This window comes from Oreochromis niloticus, linkage group LG3 (genome assembly GCF_001858045.2).
Source record: "Oreochromis niloticus isolate F11D_XX linkage group LG3, O_niloticus_UMD_NMBU, whole genome shotgun sequence".
Taxonomy (NCBI): domain Eukaryota; kingdom Metazoa; phylum Chordata; class Actinopteri; order Cichliformes; family Cichlidae; genus Oreochromis; species Oreochromis niloticus.
The window spans coordinates 4,271,137-4,285,700 of NC_031967.2; the positions used below are offsets into that span (position 1 = coordinate 4,271,137).

General features: G+C 43.6%; 1 protein-coding gene across 6 annotated transcripts in view; it reads right to left on the reverse strand.

The window, feature by feature from the left end:
* sorcs2 (sortilin-related VPS10 domain containing receptor 2) overlaps positions 1-14,564 on the reverse strand; it is a 379,862-nt gene that overhangs the window by 33,111 nt on the left and 332,187 nt on the right. For all 6 annotated transcript variants that reach the window (XM_013266082.3, XM_013266081.3, XM_013266083.3 and 3 more), the window contains 2 exons: positions 5,097-5,276; positions 1,651-1,797 (listed from right to left, as the gene is read on the reverse strand). In XM_013266082.3, the coding sequence (XP_013121536.1) occupies positions 1,651-1,797; positions 5,097-5,276 (327 nt within the window). The remainder of the gene's footprint in view (positions 1-1,650; positions 1,798-5,096; positions 5,277-14,564) is intronic.

Consider the following 14,564-nt stretch of genomic DNA (forward strand, 5'->3'; position numbering starts at 1 on the left):
TGGAGATTCACCAGTGCAAACATTAGGCATTCTATGAATTACATTTCCACTTGTGGCTTCAAACCCTAATGCCAAGGGTGTTGACTGTAGTTTCTATAGAAATGTATTGTTTTGCACAAAAGATTGTCATGAACTTTTTCTGATAATATATCAAAAACCAGTATTTGCAAACAGCTGGAAAGCAAGTTTGATCTATAAGAACCTGAAGACTTGTTGGTTGCATCAGATCATTACTCACCAAGATGCATCTCTGTTTTACAAATTACCAACAGTATATTACATCACTTTGGTTTATTCCAGAATAGATTTTTCAGTATGCTTTCTCATAGATTCCAAAGCAGTGAAGACAAATTGTTGGTTAGGCAGCACAGGACATGTTCTTCAGCAGTGTAAGTTAAGTACCACCAGAGGTGTAGTGCTGTTTGTCTAAGCACTGTTTTAAAAAAATGTTAGTGTGTCTGACTTTACCTGTACCGACTGTACCTACAGCTAGCTGTTCTACAACTACTCTTTCAAGAATTTCTGAAATAAAAAAGAAGGCTGGCAATTGGCCTATAATTAACTAAAACAGCTGGGTCAAGTGCTGGCTTTTTAAGTAATGGTTTAATTATTGCCACCCTAAAAGCCTGTGGCATGTAGCATGTTACATTGATCATATTTAAGATCGACGCAATCATTAATGGTAGGAGTTTTATAGGAATGGGTTTTAAGAATGGGAACAAATTAATCTTTTATATCCTATGTAATTTTGCCAGTGTCTGGCTATATGTGCTTTGTGCGGAATAGCATCTCTACATTTCTTTGTGGTGCTTTGTAGAGCACGCAAACTACAACACACCACATTCAGAAATGATAAACTTCTCTTGTGTATAGAGGTCATTTCTCTTAACCAGTCTCTGTCAGGTAATGGCTACAGCTGACAGCATGTGCCTGTTACACTGACACATAGGTAGTAGATAGTACATCTGCTATCTGGCTTTGTCTATCTCTGTGAGTTGTGATGTCAGTGAGGCGATACATGTGATGTCAGCTTTTGAAATAAAGCCGCCTCTCTGACTGATAGATGTAATAACTGGAATCCAGGCAAGGTAATTCTGTTGAGGAATGGAAGAGGCTAAAGGGAAGAGAGGTCAATATCAGAGCGACCAACCACATGCATGCATGGCTCAGAGATGGTAAATGAGTCTCGAACTGATATCTGTGTCCTACCTCCAGATGTGTCAGCTGACTGAAGCAATGGTTCAAATAAAACAGACTCATACCCCCTCTATCTCCCTGCGAGGTATGATGTATGGATATCAGACTGCGGGTGACTCATTGCTCTTTGCTGACTAGCCTACCCCTGCAGCAGTAACTTTGACAAGATGGATGGCAAAGCTAGGCAGGCATCTCAAACACATCCTTCAATGTACAACACTCATCCTTCCTTCTCTTACTTTATGTTTACATTCTGAACAACCTAGTCAACAGGTCTGAACAGTCTGATTGATTGCTGCTTGTGCAAGATTGCATCTGCACTTCAGTTTATAGATACAAAGTCTAAGCCAAGTGTCTAGTATTATGTACAATATGCATGACTACGTGCAGTACTAACGTAGTTTGTAAAAATCTATATTGGGTACAGACTAGTTTGGTTCGAAGAGTGCTTACCGCTTTGCAACTGACGGGTTTGCCATTCATGTCAGTGTTAGGTGGGGCCAAGGGTTCCCAGTCACGTCCTTTGTTGTAAGTTATTACAGTTGTCACTCTTCCATCAATTTTCTGGTTTGCCAAAAAGACTCCTTTGATTCCGCGTACCTGACAGAATGAGATAGATTTTTCATAGCTTGGGTTAATTTTGCAAAAAGTTATTTCTGTTGCCCTTTTAAAGAAATCTTTGAACATGATGCAAGTCATTTTGAATAAAATGTGGTATATACGTTAACTACTGCTTATTCTTAATCTTCTGTCAGATGCTCCCTCTAGGGCAGGGGTGGGGGAACTCCAGGCCTCAAGGTTCGGTTCATTACTAGGCCTCAGAAGAACTTCAAGAAATGTTGAGGATGCAGGACCGACGCATTCTCCCATTCCAGTGCTCTATTGTGGATGTTTTGAAATTCCTGCAGGGACTGCTGGATAAAGGTCTTACCTTTTCTATCATTAAATTTTATTTGACATCTATATGTAAGCGCACCAACTGAATCTTTAAGTTTGTATATATAATGTTCCTTTCATATGAGACTGCATTGCTTCTTGCTTTGGGTTCTACAAAGCCAGTGGGTGACCTTCATGCTTTGCCTTCTTGCACACAGTTTTCTGTTGGCCTCAGAGTTATACTATGCACGAATGTAGCATTTACCTAAGGTTATTCCTATGGCTTGTAGCTCTATGAAATTTGAGCTTCTGAGTTTTTGCCTCCCTCCTTTGGATTCTGAGGAGCAGAGGAGGCTGCATTCTCTGTGTCTGGTGTGAGTACTGCATATATACATTGGCTGGACTCAGAATGTGTGTTTATCTGACCAGTTGATTGCCTGCTTTGCTAATCCAGCCAGTGGCAGAGCTCTGTCTAAACAGAAGCTCTCCCAGTGGATTATGAAGGTTTACTGGCATAACGCTCCAAGGGTCTCTCTTTGCCTCGGGGTGTGAGAGCACATTTTATTTATTATTATTGTATTATTTTAGGTATTTATTCTGTTATGTTGCCCGGTCTTGTAATAGAACACACCTTGATGCGACTGATGATTTGGGGCTAAATAAATAACGCGGACTAAATAAATAACGCTGAATTGAATATGAGGTAATGAATGAGAAATGGGAAATTCAGGGGCTCTTTTTAAAGGGGTCATTGTGGATGATATTTAGTAGTAGTAGTAGGTCATCACTGCAAACATGTTCAATTCTATCACTTAGAAGTGATCGCCCCTTCATTACCTTATTTTGTCCTTTCTGCTTAGTTTACAATGCACTAGGGTGTTGGTGGTCCCACTTAGGTCTGGTGGCTGCTTTCCGGGGCCTGTATATATGTCCCATACATACATTGTACCAAGTAAAATGGGAACGGAAGTGTGAAAGGGGGAACTTCTGTTCCCTCAAGGAGCAGAATGAGGTATATTTTCAGGATACTCCTCTGTGTAGCATAGCTCAGTGAAGGGCAGCTACAAAACTGAGGGATGACAGCGATGACAGGGTTGTGTAAGTGCGGGCAGAGCTGTGCATATGTCATCACATCATCTACCTTAAAGGTGTGAATACAGGTTTCTTCAGCCAGGGCATGCAGGGGTGTGATAACCCACAATATACAGTATGTGTTTTACCTCATTGCTGTCCTATAAGGAAAAGAAGCTACAGACATTAACACTTTGTTTTATTGCTTTTTTATGTGTGCTGTTTCAGTTTTTAATATTACCGGTACTGGTTATATCCTGTAATCCAGATAAAGGAATCTAAAACAGTTTTAACTGGAATTTAACCTCACTTTGAATTCCAGAGTCTGAGTCATAATATCAAATAGAATATGCAGTTTAACCATCATTAGGGTTTAAACCACTGGACTGTTAAAGTTTAATTCACAGAAATCAATATCTACTGCATAGTTTTTGCTGCTGTGATATTGTTAGCTTTAGGTTCTGAAGATAAAATATTAAAGACTGAAACATAATGAACAAAGACATTTAGACCAAGCCAGGCAGCATGTCAGATATGTCTGCTTCTACCGACTTCTTCAGCTCTTAGTGGCACTGATGTTCACACAAGAGAAACAAATCATTTAAATCAAAGTACATAAGCCTGCCTGTATCCTCTTTGTACTTCTGGCTTCAAACATCTTCCTGTCTGTATTTTATACTCCTTCTGCTTCAATCTCTATTTATTCATCCCACATATATTGTTCGCCTCTCTATCAATATCTACAGCCTGTGACGAAAGCGCAGCCCAGAGCAAGGGATGACACATGGGAAGGAGGAGATGATCCACTGCCTATTCTTTCCCCTCTAATGCTCCCTGTCTCTTTCTTCCTCTTCCATTTGTGTCATGTCTTCTGTGCTCATTTATCTGGAGAAATTGGCAAAAGACTCAGGACATACACAAATGAACAACTGCATAGCTGCCTTAAACATACAGAGTGAAATGAAGACAAGGGTAAGTCAGATCCTACACCTGCACACAATCCAGAGAGAAAGAGCCTAATGCAGGATGGTTCCCAGATGTTGTAATGTGAACATTTTCCTGGGATGCTTAATTGGGAGAAGAGTAAGGAATTAACGTTTAACTTGGGTTTATATGTCCCCTGATCACTCAATATGGGTTAGAAGAGCTGTCCAGAAAAAAAGGACCCAGTTTCCTAAGCTTTGTAGCTTCGCCTGCCACCACCATGACCTGGGCTGGAAAACAGTTTGATTAAAAGATCCAAACGGGGTGCATTAATGGGTGGGTTACAAGGACACAGTGTACCCCTTCTGCAATCAACAGGAATTTTCTGGCATAAAAATAGTTTTTACATTTCCTCCTTTTTCCTCCCTATTTCCCTTCTAAACCCACAGGTCTGCTTACAAAACTCTTTATTTAATATTGTTTTGTGGAACTATAACAACTATTTAGCCCGACTTCTTTATAAGGGACTCATATAAAAGCAGAAGACTTTAAAACATGTACTAAGATTAAGAGTCAAGAAACTGGTGTTTAGTTTAGAAAGGAAACAACAGCGAGACTGAAGTAAGAAACTAATTTGAACATTGGTTTGTTCACAACAAAAAGTTAAAGTGCTTCCTAACATTCACATTACTCTTTTCTACTTTAAACTTTGCGCATGTTCAGGTCAAATTCATTCAAATATTTCATGCAGATACATTACCATGGCATGTGCAACAATGGTAATATACTGTCAAAACCTATTATTATTGTGACTGCTATTATTGTTATTCCTTTATAAATTACACTAAATGATATGGTTAACAATATTCTCTGTTTTTCTTGTACTGGTTGTGTATTATAATACAGTTGCTAACAATGTTGCCCAGGCTTTGGATTATTTCATTAGAGAAATAATAGCAATTTGACAAGTAAATCATTTTTTACACTGTTTTGAGTCTTTGTGCCTTAAAATTACAACCCCATCTTACCTCCAGAATGTCAATGAGAACATTCTCCTCTGGCTGCTTTGTGCTGCGAACATTTTCCAGGACGATGGAGTAGTAGACGCCTTCGGGATCTGACTGGTACAGGTTGTATGTGTCTGACTGGTACCACTCCTGGAGGGCGAGGAAGACCTGGTTCTCATCTGTGCTCACTATCTGAACATCCTAGAGAATGAAACAGAAAAATTAGTGCTCTTGGGAGTGAGACAAGAGCAAAGAAGAGTAAAAGAAGGAACCTGAATAAAGAGAATAAAGTAAGCTCACTTAGTTCAGAGAAAGAAAAGAGATAGTAAGGTAATAATGACAGATAATGAATACAAGAGAAAAGACTGACAAAGAAAATGAAAGCAAGTAATGACAGATGGAGAGAAGACAGAAAAAGATACTTAATAAAGAAAAGGAGAGTGAGAATAGATAAATCAGTAACAGAAGCAAGTGTAATTCATAGAACTTTGACAGTGATTTGCAGCAAGCCAGGGAACATAATCGGATAAATACAAACGTAGAGAGTGAGTAAAAACTCAACAGAAAACGGGGGAGATGACGAATAAGGGTTCTACCCACTGAACACTGTTTCCAGGAGTGTAGAATACCGTTAGGTGTATCTGACAAAGCTCTTGAGACTCTGATGAAAATGGTTTCATCACTCATGAAAGACTGTAATGAAGGATCAAAGAGCAACTCAGCACTTTCTCTCTATTAGTGATTACATTAACATAACATTTGGAGACGAAGCCATGAAGGTGTGTCTATAATCACTGACACTCTTCCATCTTGTTTATGAAAAACACTCAAGCTCAATTACCCTTAGATTTATGGTGGTGGTTCCAAGTAATACCAATATTGAAAGCCATATGCTGATCTTCATATTCATAAAGGTACTCTTTCTGAGTCACTCAGCAGCTTTCTGCAAATTGCCACAGTGCTGATTATGGATTACTGATTACCCCACGGATGCTGTCTCAGGACCCATGGTGACACATTTGAAAGGACTGGGTAGCTTTTAGCTAAATTTTTTTACTGTACAGAATTAACATTGTGACCTGAAAACCACTAATCCTTCCCTGAAAGTAACAAAGCTGTTCGATTTTTAAATCCAACAGAACTGTGAGCAACAAAAGACTTAACAACTTAAACACTTGTAAACACAAAGCTTTTAAACAGGACACATGGTATGATCTTGTAAGAGACTCTTGAGTCTTTTGCCATTTATGGCAATGTCAGCACACCTATTGTACCACAGTGTGAGGTTGGTGCAAAGGGTGGTGTATTAAGCAGCTTATTAAATACAGCTGTATTTGTTACTCTGGGAATGGGAAGAGAGAGACAATGTTTGTATATAAAGAATCATTCTTCTTTTATTTATTAAGAGACAAAGGTTAGCCAGGCCTACCTGGCCAAGTGTGGAAAATGTAATTGTATTGCATTTGTATCCTTGGGCAACATACTGAACACTGAATCCGTGTATAACTTCAAGCAATAATGTAGACAGAACAATGGCAAGCAAGGCAAACAGTGCTTGTCTAGTGAAATCAAAAAATTGACATTAGTTCAAATGTAGCTGTTACGGTCGCTGATATCGCTAGGAGACTCTCCCTGTGGGAGAATGCTGTTTTTTTTCTCTTTCCCTCTTCCTGTCCCGTCTTTCAGGTTCTGGGTGCTGCAGCTGAGTAGCGTTACGGCTCGTTAGCCATGGGATTAAAACGGCCGTGTCTCACGCGCCAGCTCCCTCGCCGGCGTAAACGTCGCCCTACGGCGGCTCGAACAACAGGGTGCTACCAGTGAAACAGGCTCGGAAAGGTTGAGCGGACTTCTGGAGCGGCATGTGTGATAGTGTTTCTGTTCCCCTCTGCTGTTTGGGATATTGTGATCGCGGGAGAGTGCCGTGGAAGTAGGTAGGGGTTCTCCGCCATTTTTGTTTGACCAGTTTTCTCCTGTTTCGTGGACAGCCAGAGAGGTCAGGTATTGTATTTTCTTTTTCTTGATCAGGGAAGTAACACCCCGTGTTTTGTTACTATTTTGGCCTCGGAGACCCCGAAGCTCTTAGCTTCCCGGCTCAGCTGTGTGCTGCGAGTATTTTGCTCTGCTTGGTGAAATAAACCCTGTGAACCTTCCAGCGACTGGTTTATGAGTGGTTACACTCTTTTCCCGTTTTATTCCGTGTTCTTCCCCCTTTCCGAGATAAGGTTGCACCGCTCTGGCCAGTGGCTACCCCGGGCTAAAGGGACTGGGCGTAACAGTAGCACAGTGAACACAGTCTCTCTCCTTTCATCTTAAACAGCATTCTGTCCCAAAGCCTCTCACCTTCTTCCATCTATCCTTCAAATCACTGCCAACTTATGGCTGCAGTTGACTATTGACAGTGCAAGCAGTCTTGACTCTGCTTTACTAAGGGGGCTTCGGAATCTGTATTTGGCCAGATTCTGGTGCATGTCCATATCCCGTGAAGAATGGCTTGAACTTTTCAAGTTCAAATGCAAGTAGCGTTTTGTGGCTGTTTGTGCATGGTGGACAAATCTCTGATTAGTTCCTCTCTTTGATTGGGAATTAATGGGAAACAGAGACGATGCCTCTGCTTTCACTGTTCTAAAATCAGTTACCAGAACAGAACTAGGACTAGCAATTAAACAAGCACACAACGATTCCTCAGCATAACAGCTTTCCTTGTACTAACCATCTTGGTCAACATGTGTGATGTAGAGGAGTTGGAAGTAGTGTGAAAAGCACATCAGCAAGAAAAGCCTTGATGATGGGGGGAAACCATCAGCTCCTGCCAAATCCTTCTTTATAAAACAGGCAATTTAAACAAATAAGGTGGTTTGCAAATACATCTTCATTTTTCATTACTGTTTATAATTCCATATTCACACTTATCAATGTCACACAATGCTTAAACCTATTAATGATTAAAAAAAAATGTTATAAATACATTTAATATGCTTTTTAAAATTAAGATTTAGGTTTTTTACTGAGCTCAATAATGATACCCTACTGAAGCTTAAACAGAATATAAAGTATTTAAAATGGGCTCAGTCTCAAACTTCTGCAGCAGTATTATTAATCCATAACTTCTGTGACTAATGGGGAATATTTTTCTGCAGGAGTTCTTTTACTTTTTGAACCTGACAACACAAACTTTTGTGTCTTGAGGTGTTGTCATAATGTTTTCCTACTTTTGCTTGATAAATGGCTCTGAAAGAAATTCCCCCAGCAATTGTCATTGTCAGCAAATGGAAAATATTTAGGTGACAAATACAGAAGTAATAATATTTTACAATTCTTCAGGTGGGAAGGAGTGCAAAGAGGTGAAGATGTCCAGAAAGGGTGTATCAGCATTTATTAAAGAATATCAAACAGGCAGCACGACACAGATTAATCTGGTCTACCTTCCCTTATTAAATGGGGAACTCGTTCCAGCTCTATATTAATGATGCATACAGCGAAGTACAAACACTTTTTCATTTGGACACATAAGATTGGTGTCTGAGTGCAATTGGCTGTGAGTTAGTTGGACAGACTATCTACAAAGTGCAACATCAAATGGCACAATACTTAAATATTCAACTCTAACTTCACTTTTTCTGTATACACCCCATCTCTGCTGGTTCCACCTGTCCCCAGTTACTTCCCTGTGTCTCTTTAGTCCTGGCTTTGCCTCACAGTCCTCGTCTGGATTTTTGTTTCATTTGTGTATTGGACTTTGAGTTCTTCTGGACTGTCTTAAGGTCTACGTGTTTTTAGCTCAATTAAAAGTTTGTTTTTTGTGGTCAGTCTTATTCTTGCCAGTGTCTGTTAACTAGCAAAAACAAAAGAATATTTTTCAAAAACATTAGACTGAAGGAGTAGCTGTCCAGTACCATACAATGATGCCAAGAAGGCACTGCTCATGCATTAACATGCGAGACCACTGCTCTCCGTGAATCGCTACCTTATCGTGGTGGAGGGGTTTGTGTGTCCCAGGGATCCCAGGGGCTATGCTGTCTGGGGGCTTTTGCCCCCTGGTAGGGTCTCCCATGGCAAATTGGTCCTGGGTGAGGGACCAGACAAAGAGCGATTCAGAAGACCCTTATGAAGAAAACATCGAGGGAACAGTTTACCCTGCCCGGGATAGGGTTACTGGGGCCCGCCCTGGAGCCAGGCCCGGGGAGGGTGCCGAGGGCGAGCGTCTGGTGGCCGGGCCTTAGCCCATGGAGCCCGGGCCTTAGCCCATGGAGCCCGGCCGGGCACAGCCCGAAGAGGAGACATGGGCCCATCCTCCCGCAGGCCCACCACCCGCAGGAGGCGCCATAGGGGTCGGGTGCATTGTGTGCTGGGCGGCGGCCAGGAGCGGAGACCCTGGCAGAGGCCCTGGCGGACTGATCCCCGGCTGCCAAGACTGGCAATAGGGACATGGAATGTCACCTCTCTGGTGGGGAAGGAGCCTGAGTTACTGCGTGAGGTTGAGAGGTACCGGCTAGATATAGTCGGGCTCACCTCTACGCATGGCTTGGGCTCTGGAACCAGTCTCCTGGAGAGGGGCTGGACTCTGTCTCAGTCTGGAGTTGCCCCTGGTGAGAGGCGGCGGGCTGGGGTGGGTATTCTAATATCCCCTCGGCTTGCTGCCGGTACGTTGGGGTTTTTCCTGCTGGATGAGAGGGTTTGTTCTCTGCGCCTTAGGGTCGGGGAACGGGTCCTGACTGTCATCTGCGCTTATGCGCCGAGTGGCAGTTCAGAGTATCCAGCCTGGGTGCTGGAAGGTGCCCCACCTGGAGACTCCTGCTGGGAGACTTCAATGCTCACGTGGGTAACAACAGCGAGACCTGGAGGGGCGTGATTGGGAGGAACGGCCTCCCTGATCTGAATCCGAGCGGTGTTTTGTTATTGGACTTCTGTGCAAATCACAGTTTGGCCATAACGAACACCTTGTTCGAACATAAGAGTGTCCATAAGTGCACGTGGCACCAGGACGCTCTAGGCCGCAGGTCGATGATCGATTTTGTAATCGTATCACCAGACCTGCGACCATATGTTCTGGACACTCGGGTAAAGAGAGGGGCTGAGCTGTCAACTGATCACCACCTGGTGGTGAGTTGGATCAGGTGGCGGGGGAGGACGTTGGACAGACCCGGTGCACCTAAACGCGTAGTGAGGGTGTGCTGGGAACGTCTAGCAGAGGCCCCAGTCCGCGAGATCTTCAACGCACACCTCCGGCAGAGCTTCAACAGCATTCCGAGGGAGACTGGGGACATTGAGTCCGAATGGACCATGTTCAGTGTCTCCATCGCTGAAGCTGCTGCATTGAGCTGCGGCCGCAAGGTGGTTGGTGCCTGCCGTGGTGGTAATCCCCGAACCAACTGGTGGACACCAGAGGTGAAGGGAGCCACCAAGCTGAAGAAGGAGTCCTATCGGGCTTGGTTAGCCTGTGGGACTCCGGAGGCAGTCGACAGGTATCGACAGGCCAAGCGGAATGCGGCTCGGGCAGTGGCTGAAGCAAAAACTCGGGTGTGGGAGGAGTTCGGAGAGACCATGGAAAAAGACTTTCGGACTGCCTCGAAGAGATTCTGGCAAACCGTCAGGCGTCTCGGGAGGGGAAAGCAGTGCTCTGCCTGCACTGTGTATAGTGCTGGCGGAGCGCTGCTGACGTCGATTGTCAGGCGGTGGAAGGAATACTTCGAGGACCTCCTTAATCCCACTGACACGTCTTCCGAGGAGGAAGCAGAGTCTGGGGATGAGGGGAATGACCCGCCAATTTCCGGGGGCGAGGTCACTGAGGCAGTTAAACAACTCCTTGGTGGCAGAGCCCCTGGTGTTGATGAGGTCCGCCCCGAGTTCCTGAAGGCTCTGGATGTTGTAGGGCTGTCCTGGTTGACACGCCTCTACAATGTTGCGTGGAGATCAGGGGCAGTACCCCTGGACTGGCAGACCGGGGTGGTGGTCCCCATCTTTAAGAAGGGAGACCGGAGGGTGTGTTCCAACTACAGGGGGATCACACTCCTCAGCCTCCCTTGGAAAGTCTATGCCAGGGTGCTGGAAAGGAGAGTTCGTCCGTTACTTGAACCTCGGATACAGGAGGAACAATGCGGTTTTCGTCCTGGTCGCGGAACACTGGACCAGCTCTTTATCCTCTCAAGGATACTTGAGGGTGCATGGGAGTTTGCCCAACCAGTCTACATGTGTTTTGTGGACTTGGAGAAGGCATTCGACCGTGTCCCTCGGGGTGTCCTGTGGGAGGTGTTGCGGGAGTATGGGGTGTCTGGCCCATTGCTACGGGCCATTCCATCCCTATACAACCGTTGCAAGAGTTTGGTTCGCATTGCCGGCAATAAGTCGGACTCGTTCCCGGTGGGTGATGGGCTCCGCCAGGGCTGCCCTTTGTCACCGGTTCTGTTCATAATTTTTATGGACAGGATTTCTAGGCGCAGCCAAGTGGCGGAGGGCTTTCACTTTGGTGGCCTCAGAATCTCATTTCTGCTTTTTGCGGATGATGTGGTTCTGTTGGCTTCATCAGGTGAGGGCCTCCAGCTCGCACTGGAGCGGTTCGCACCCGAGTGTGAAGCAGCGGGAATGAGGATCAGCACCTCCAAATCTGAGGCTATGGTTCTCAGCCGGAAAAGGGTGGAGTGCCCACCCCGGGTCGGGGATGAGTTCCTGCCCCAAGTGGAGGAGTTCAAGTATCTCGGGGTCTTGTTCGCGAGTGATGGGAGAAGGGAGCCGGAGATCGACAGACGGATTGGTGCTGCAGCTGCAGTGATGCGGACGCTGCACCGGTCCGTCGTGGTGAAGAGGGAGCTGAGTGTAAAAGCGAAGCTCTCAATTTACCGGTCGATCTACGTCCCTACCCTCACCTATGGCCACGAGCTGTGGGTAGTGACCGAAAGAACGAGATCGCGGATACAAGCGGCAGAAATGAGCTTCCTCCGAAGGGTGGCTGGCCTCTCCTTTAGAGATAGGGTGAGAAGTTCGGCCATCTGGGAGGGGCTCAGAGTAGAGCCGCTGCTCCTCCACATCGAAAGGAGCCAGTTGAGGTGGTTCGGGCATCTGGCAAGGATGCCTCCTGGGCGCCTCCTGGGTGAGGTGTTCCGGGCATGTCCCACCGGGAGGAGGCCCCGGGGCAGACCCAGGACACGCTGGAGAGATTATATCTCTCGGCTGGCCTGGGAACGCCTTGGTGTTCCCCCGGATAAGCTGGAGGAGGTGGCTGGGGAGAGGGAGGTCTGGGCTTCTCTGCTTAGGCTGCTGCCCCCGCGACCCGGCCTCAGATAAAGCGGATGAAGATGGATGGATGGATGGATGGACCACTGCTCAAATTACACAAGACTGTGGCAATGGCAATCATTAAGTTAAACATTTAACCTTAAAACAACTTCCATATGCCTAATTAGCAAATCAAGGTGCCAACACTCAACCAAAAACCATCAAAGAATATTATTATATGATGAAAGTAAAACATCATTTGTTATGCTGCACGTTTCCAGCAGATATATTGTCATTCCTGTATAACACATTACCATGCAACACTGCCTCTGAATGAAAAAATAAATGAGCAGTCTTCATAATGACACCATCATGTTTCAGTTCAAACATAAATATTCCACCTCATTTACTTCTCCTTGCATCTTCTCCTCTATATACCTTTTCTCTCTTTCTTCTTCTATTCCAGTCCTCCATTAAAGCCCTGCACTGCAGCCTGTTTTTGGCTGACAGTTCATCTGAGGCAGCAGTATGGAGCTTGGGAGGAGATGGAACTGAAAAATGTCTAAACTTTAGCTTCAGATGCCTCTTAACATTCAGAGATAGTCCTCCACCTACCAGAGGGGCTAAAAAACAACAAAAAAGAAGGAAAAAAACAATCATACACAAACACCAAGGACTGTTGGGGTGAGAATGTAAATGTATGCAGACAGTATTCATGGAAATGCATGGGTGGAAGACCTCAATTTAGTGGCCAAACAGAGTAGGAAGTACGAAAATAATATATTGTGACTCAACTCAGGAATTGGATGTGATAAAGATGGAAAAAAAAGCACTGTTGTCTCAAAAGAGGTAATAGTTATTAAAACACATGACCATATTTAATGGCCTGAGATACCATGTCCCTTTTTTTCCATCAATAAATCCTTATTGTAACAAGTATAGATGCAATTTTGGTTTTCTTTTAAATTTTTAACATAAAAACAAAAAGCAGAATTGGTGAAAAAACAGCCCAAAAGCGTCTTTTAAAAAAGAAAATTGTCACCAAACAGATTGTACCAGAGATGCACCAATTACAATTCTCTTGGACATTCCCATCTCCCTTTTTTTTTTTTGTATGTGAGATCTGCTGATAAGAAATTAGTTTTCTTTCTAAGTATGTAGAAGAAAAAATTACATGTTTTTCACTGTAAATTTGTAGTTTCATCATAATTAAACTTTGCAATTTTCCCCAAACTACAATAATTTAAAGGATCGTTTCGCAAATAACGGAAAAGAGGAGCAGATACTAAACTGAAAATGTATTGGTGTACATCTACCTTTACCTGACATATTTTACTTCACCAAACAAAACCAAGTGCAAAAAACTTATGAAATGTCAGGTATCATTGCCAGTATGTTCACATACTGCATGTATGTTCACATACTCACATCAAGCATGTGAGTGTCCTTTCCACACTCACATGCTTGATTTGCCTGCCTGATTGTGTGAGGCTGATCTGCCAGTCAACAATCAAGAATTCTGGAAAATGGCAGATTCTGGTCCCTTGTGGTGGGTGCAACTCTAGAAGTGGCAACCACTAGAGCTGAAAAATGAAGCAATTACAGAATTGATAGTTTCTCAGGTTACCACTTAAGGCTTGATCTAAAAGTTAAGCAGTACTCATAGATTCCCATGTTAAAAACACAGCCCCCCCCCCCCCCCCCCCCCCCATTAAAAAAAAAGATTATCTGCTTAATATGTACAGTAAAACCTCTTTACTCTAAGCTAGTAAAATACCTGAAGATTTTCATGAAATTGAATCTGCCTTATGCTAGTTATGACCCCTCTGTAATTTTACTTGGGTTATTTTTGTCTAATATTAAAATTCATTTGATGATCTGAACATTTTAGAGTAATAAATATGAAAAAAATCAAAAGGAAGGAAGAGGGAAAATGTTCTTTCAAAGCGGTGTATTTCACTGTGTACTTGATCCAAACTCAGCACAGTGTTAATAACAGTAGAAAGGCAAAGGCAGAACACTATAATGAGAAGGTGCAGAATGTAAAGCTCAATTTACATTTACATTTACACATGAATGGAAACTGTCTGGGTGCACATCCTGAAAAATCTACCAACCCTGTGTGGAGCAAAAACAAACCACAAGAATGAGTGAAAATAAGGATCCCTTGACTTTAAAGTGTACACACTAGCAGAAGGAGGCATAGAAAAAAATGAGGGAATTGTGAAAGTGAAAGATGTTTTCGTACATCTTGTTTTACATTTCAACTGTGTATGTTGT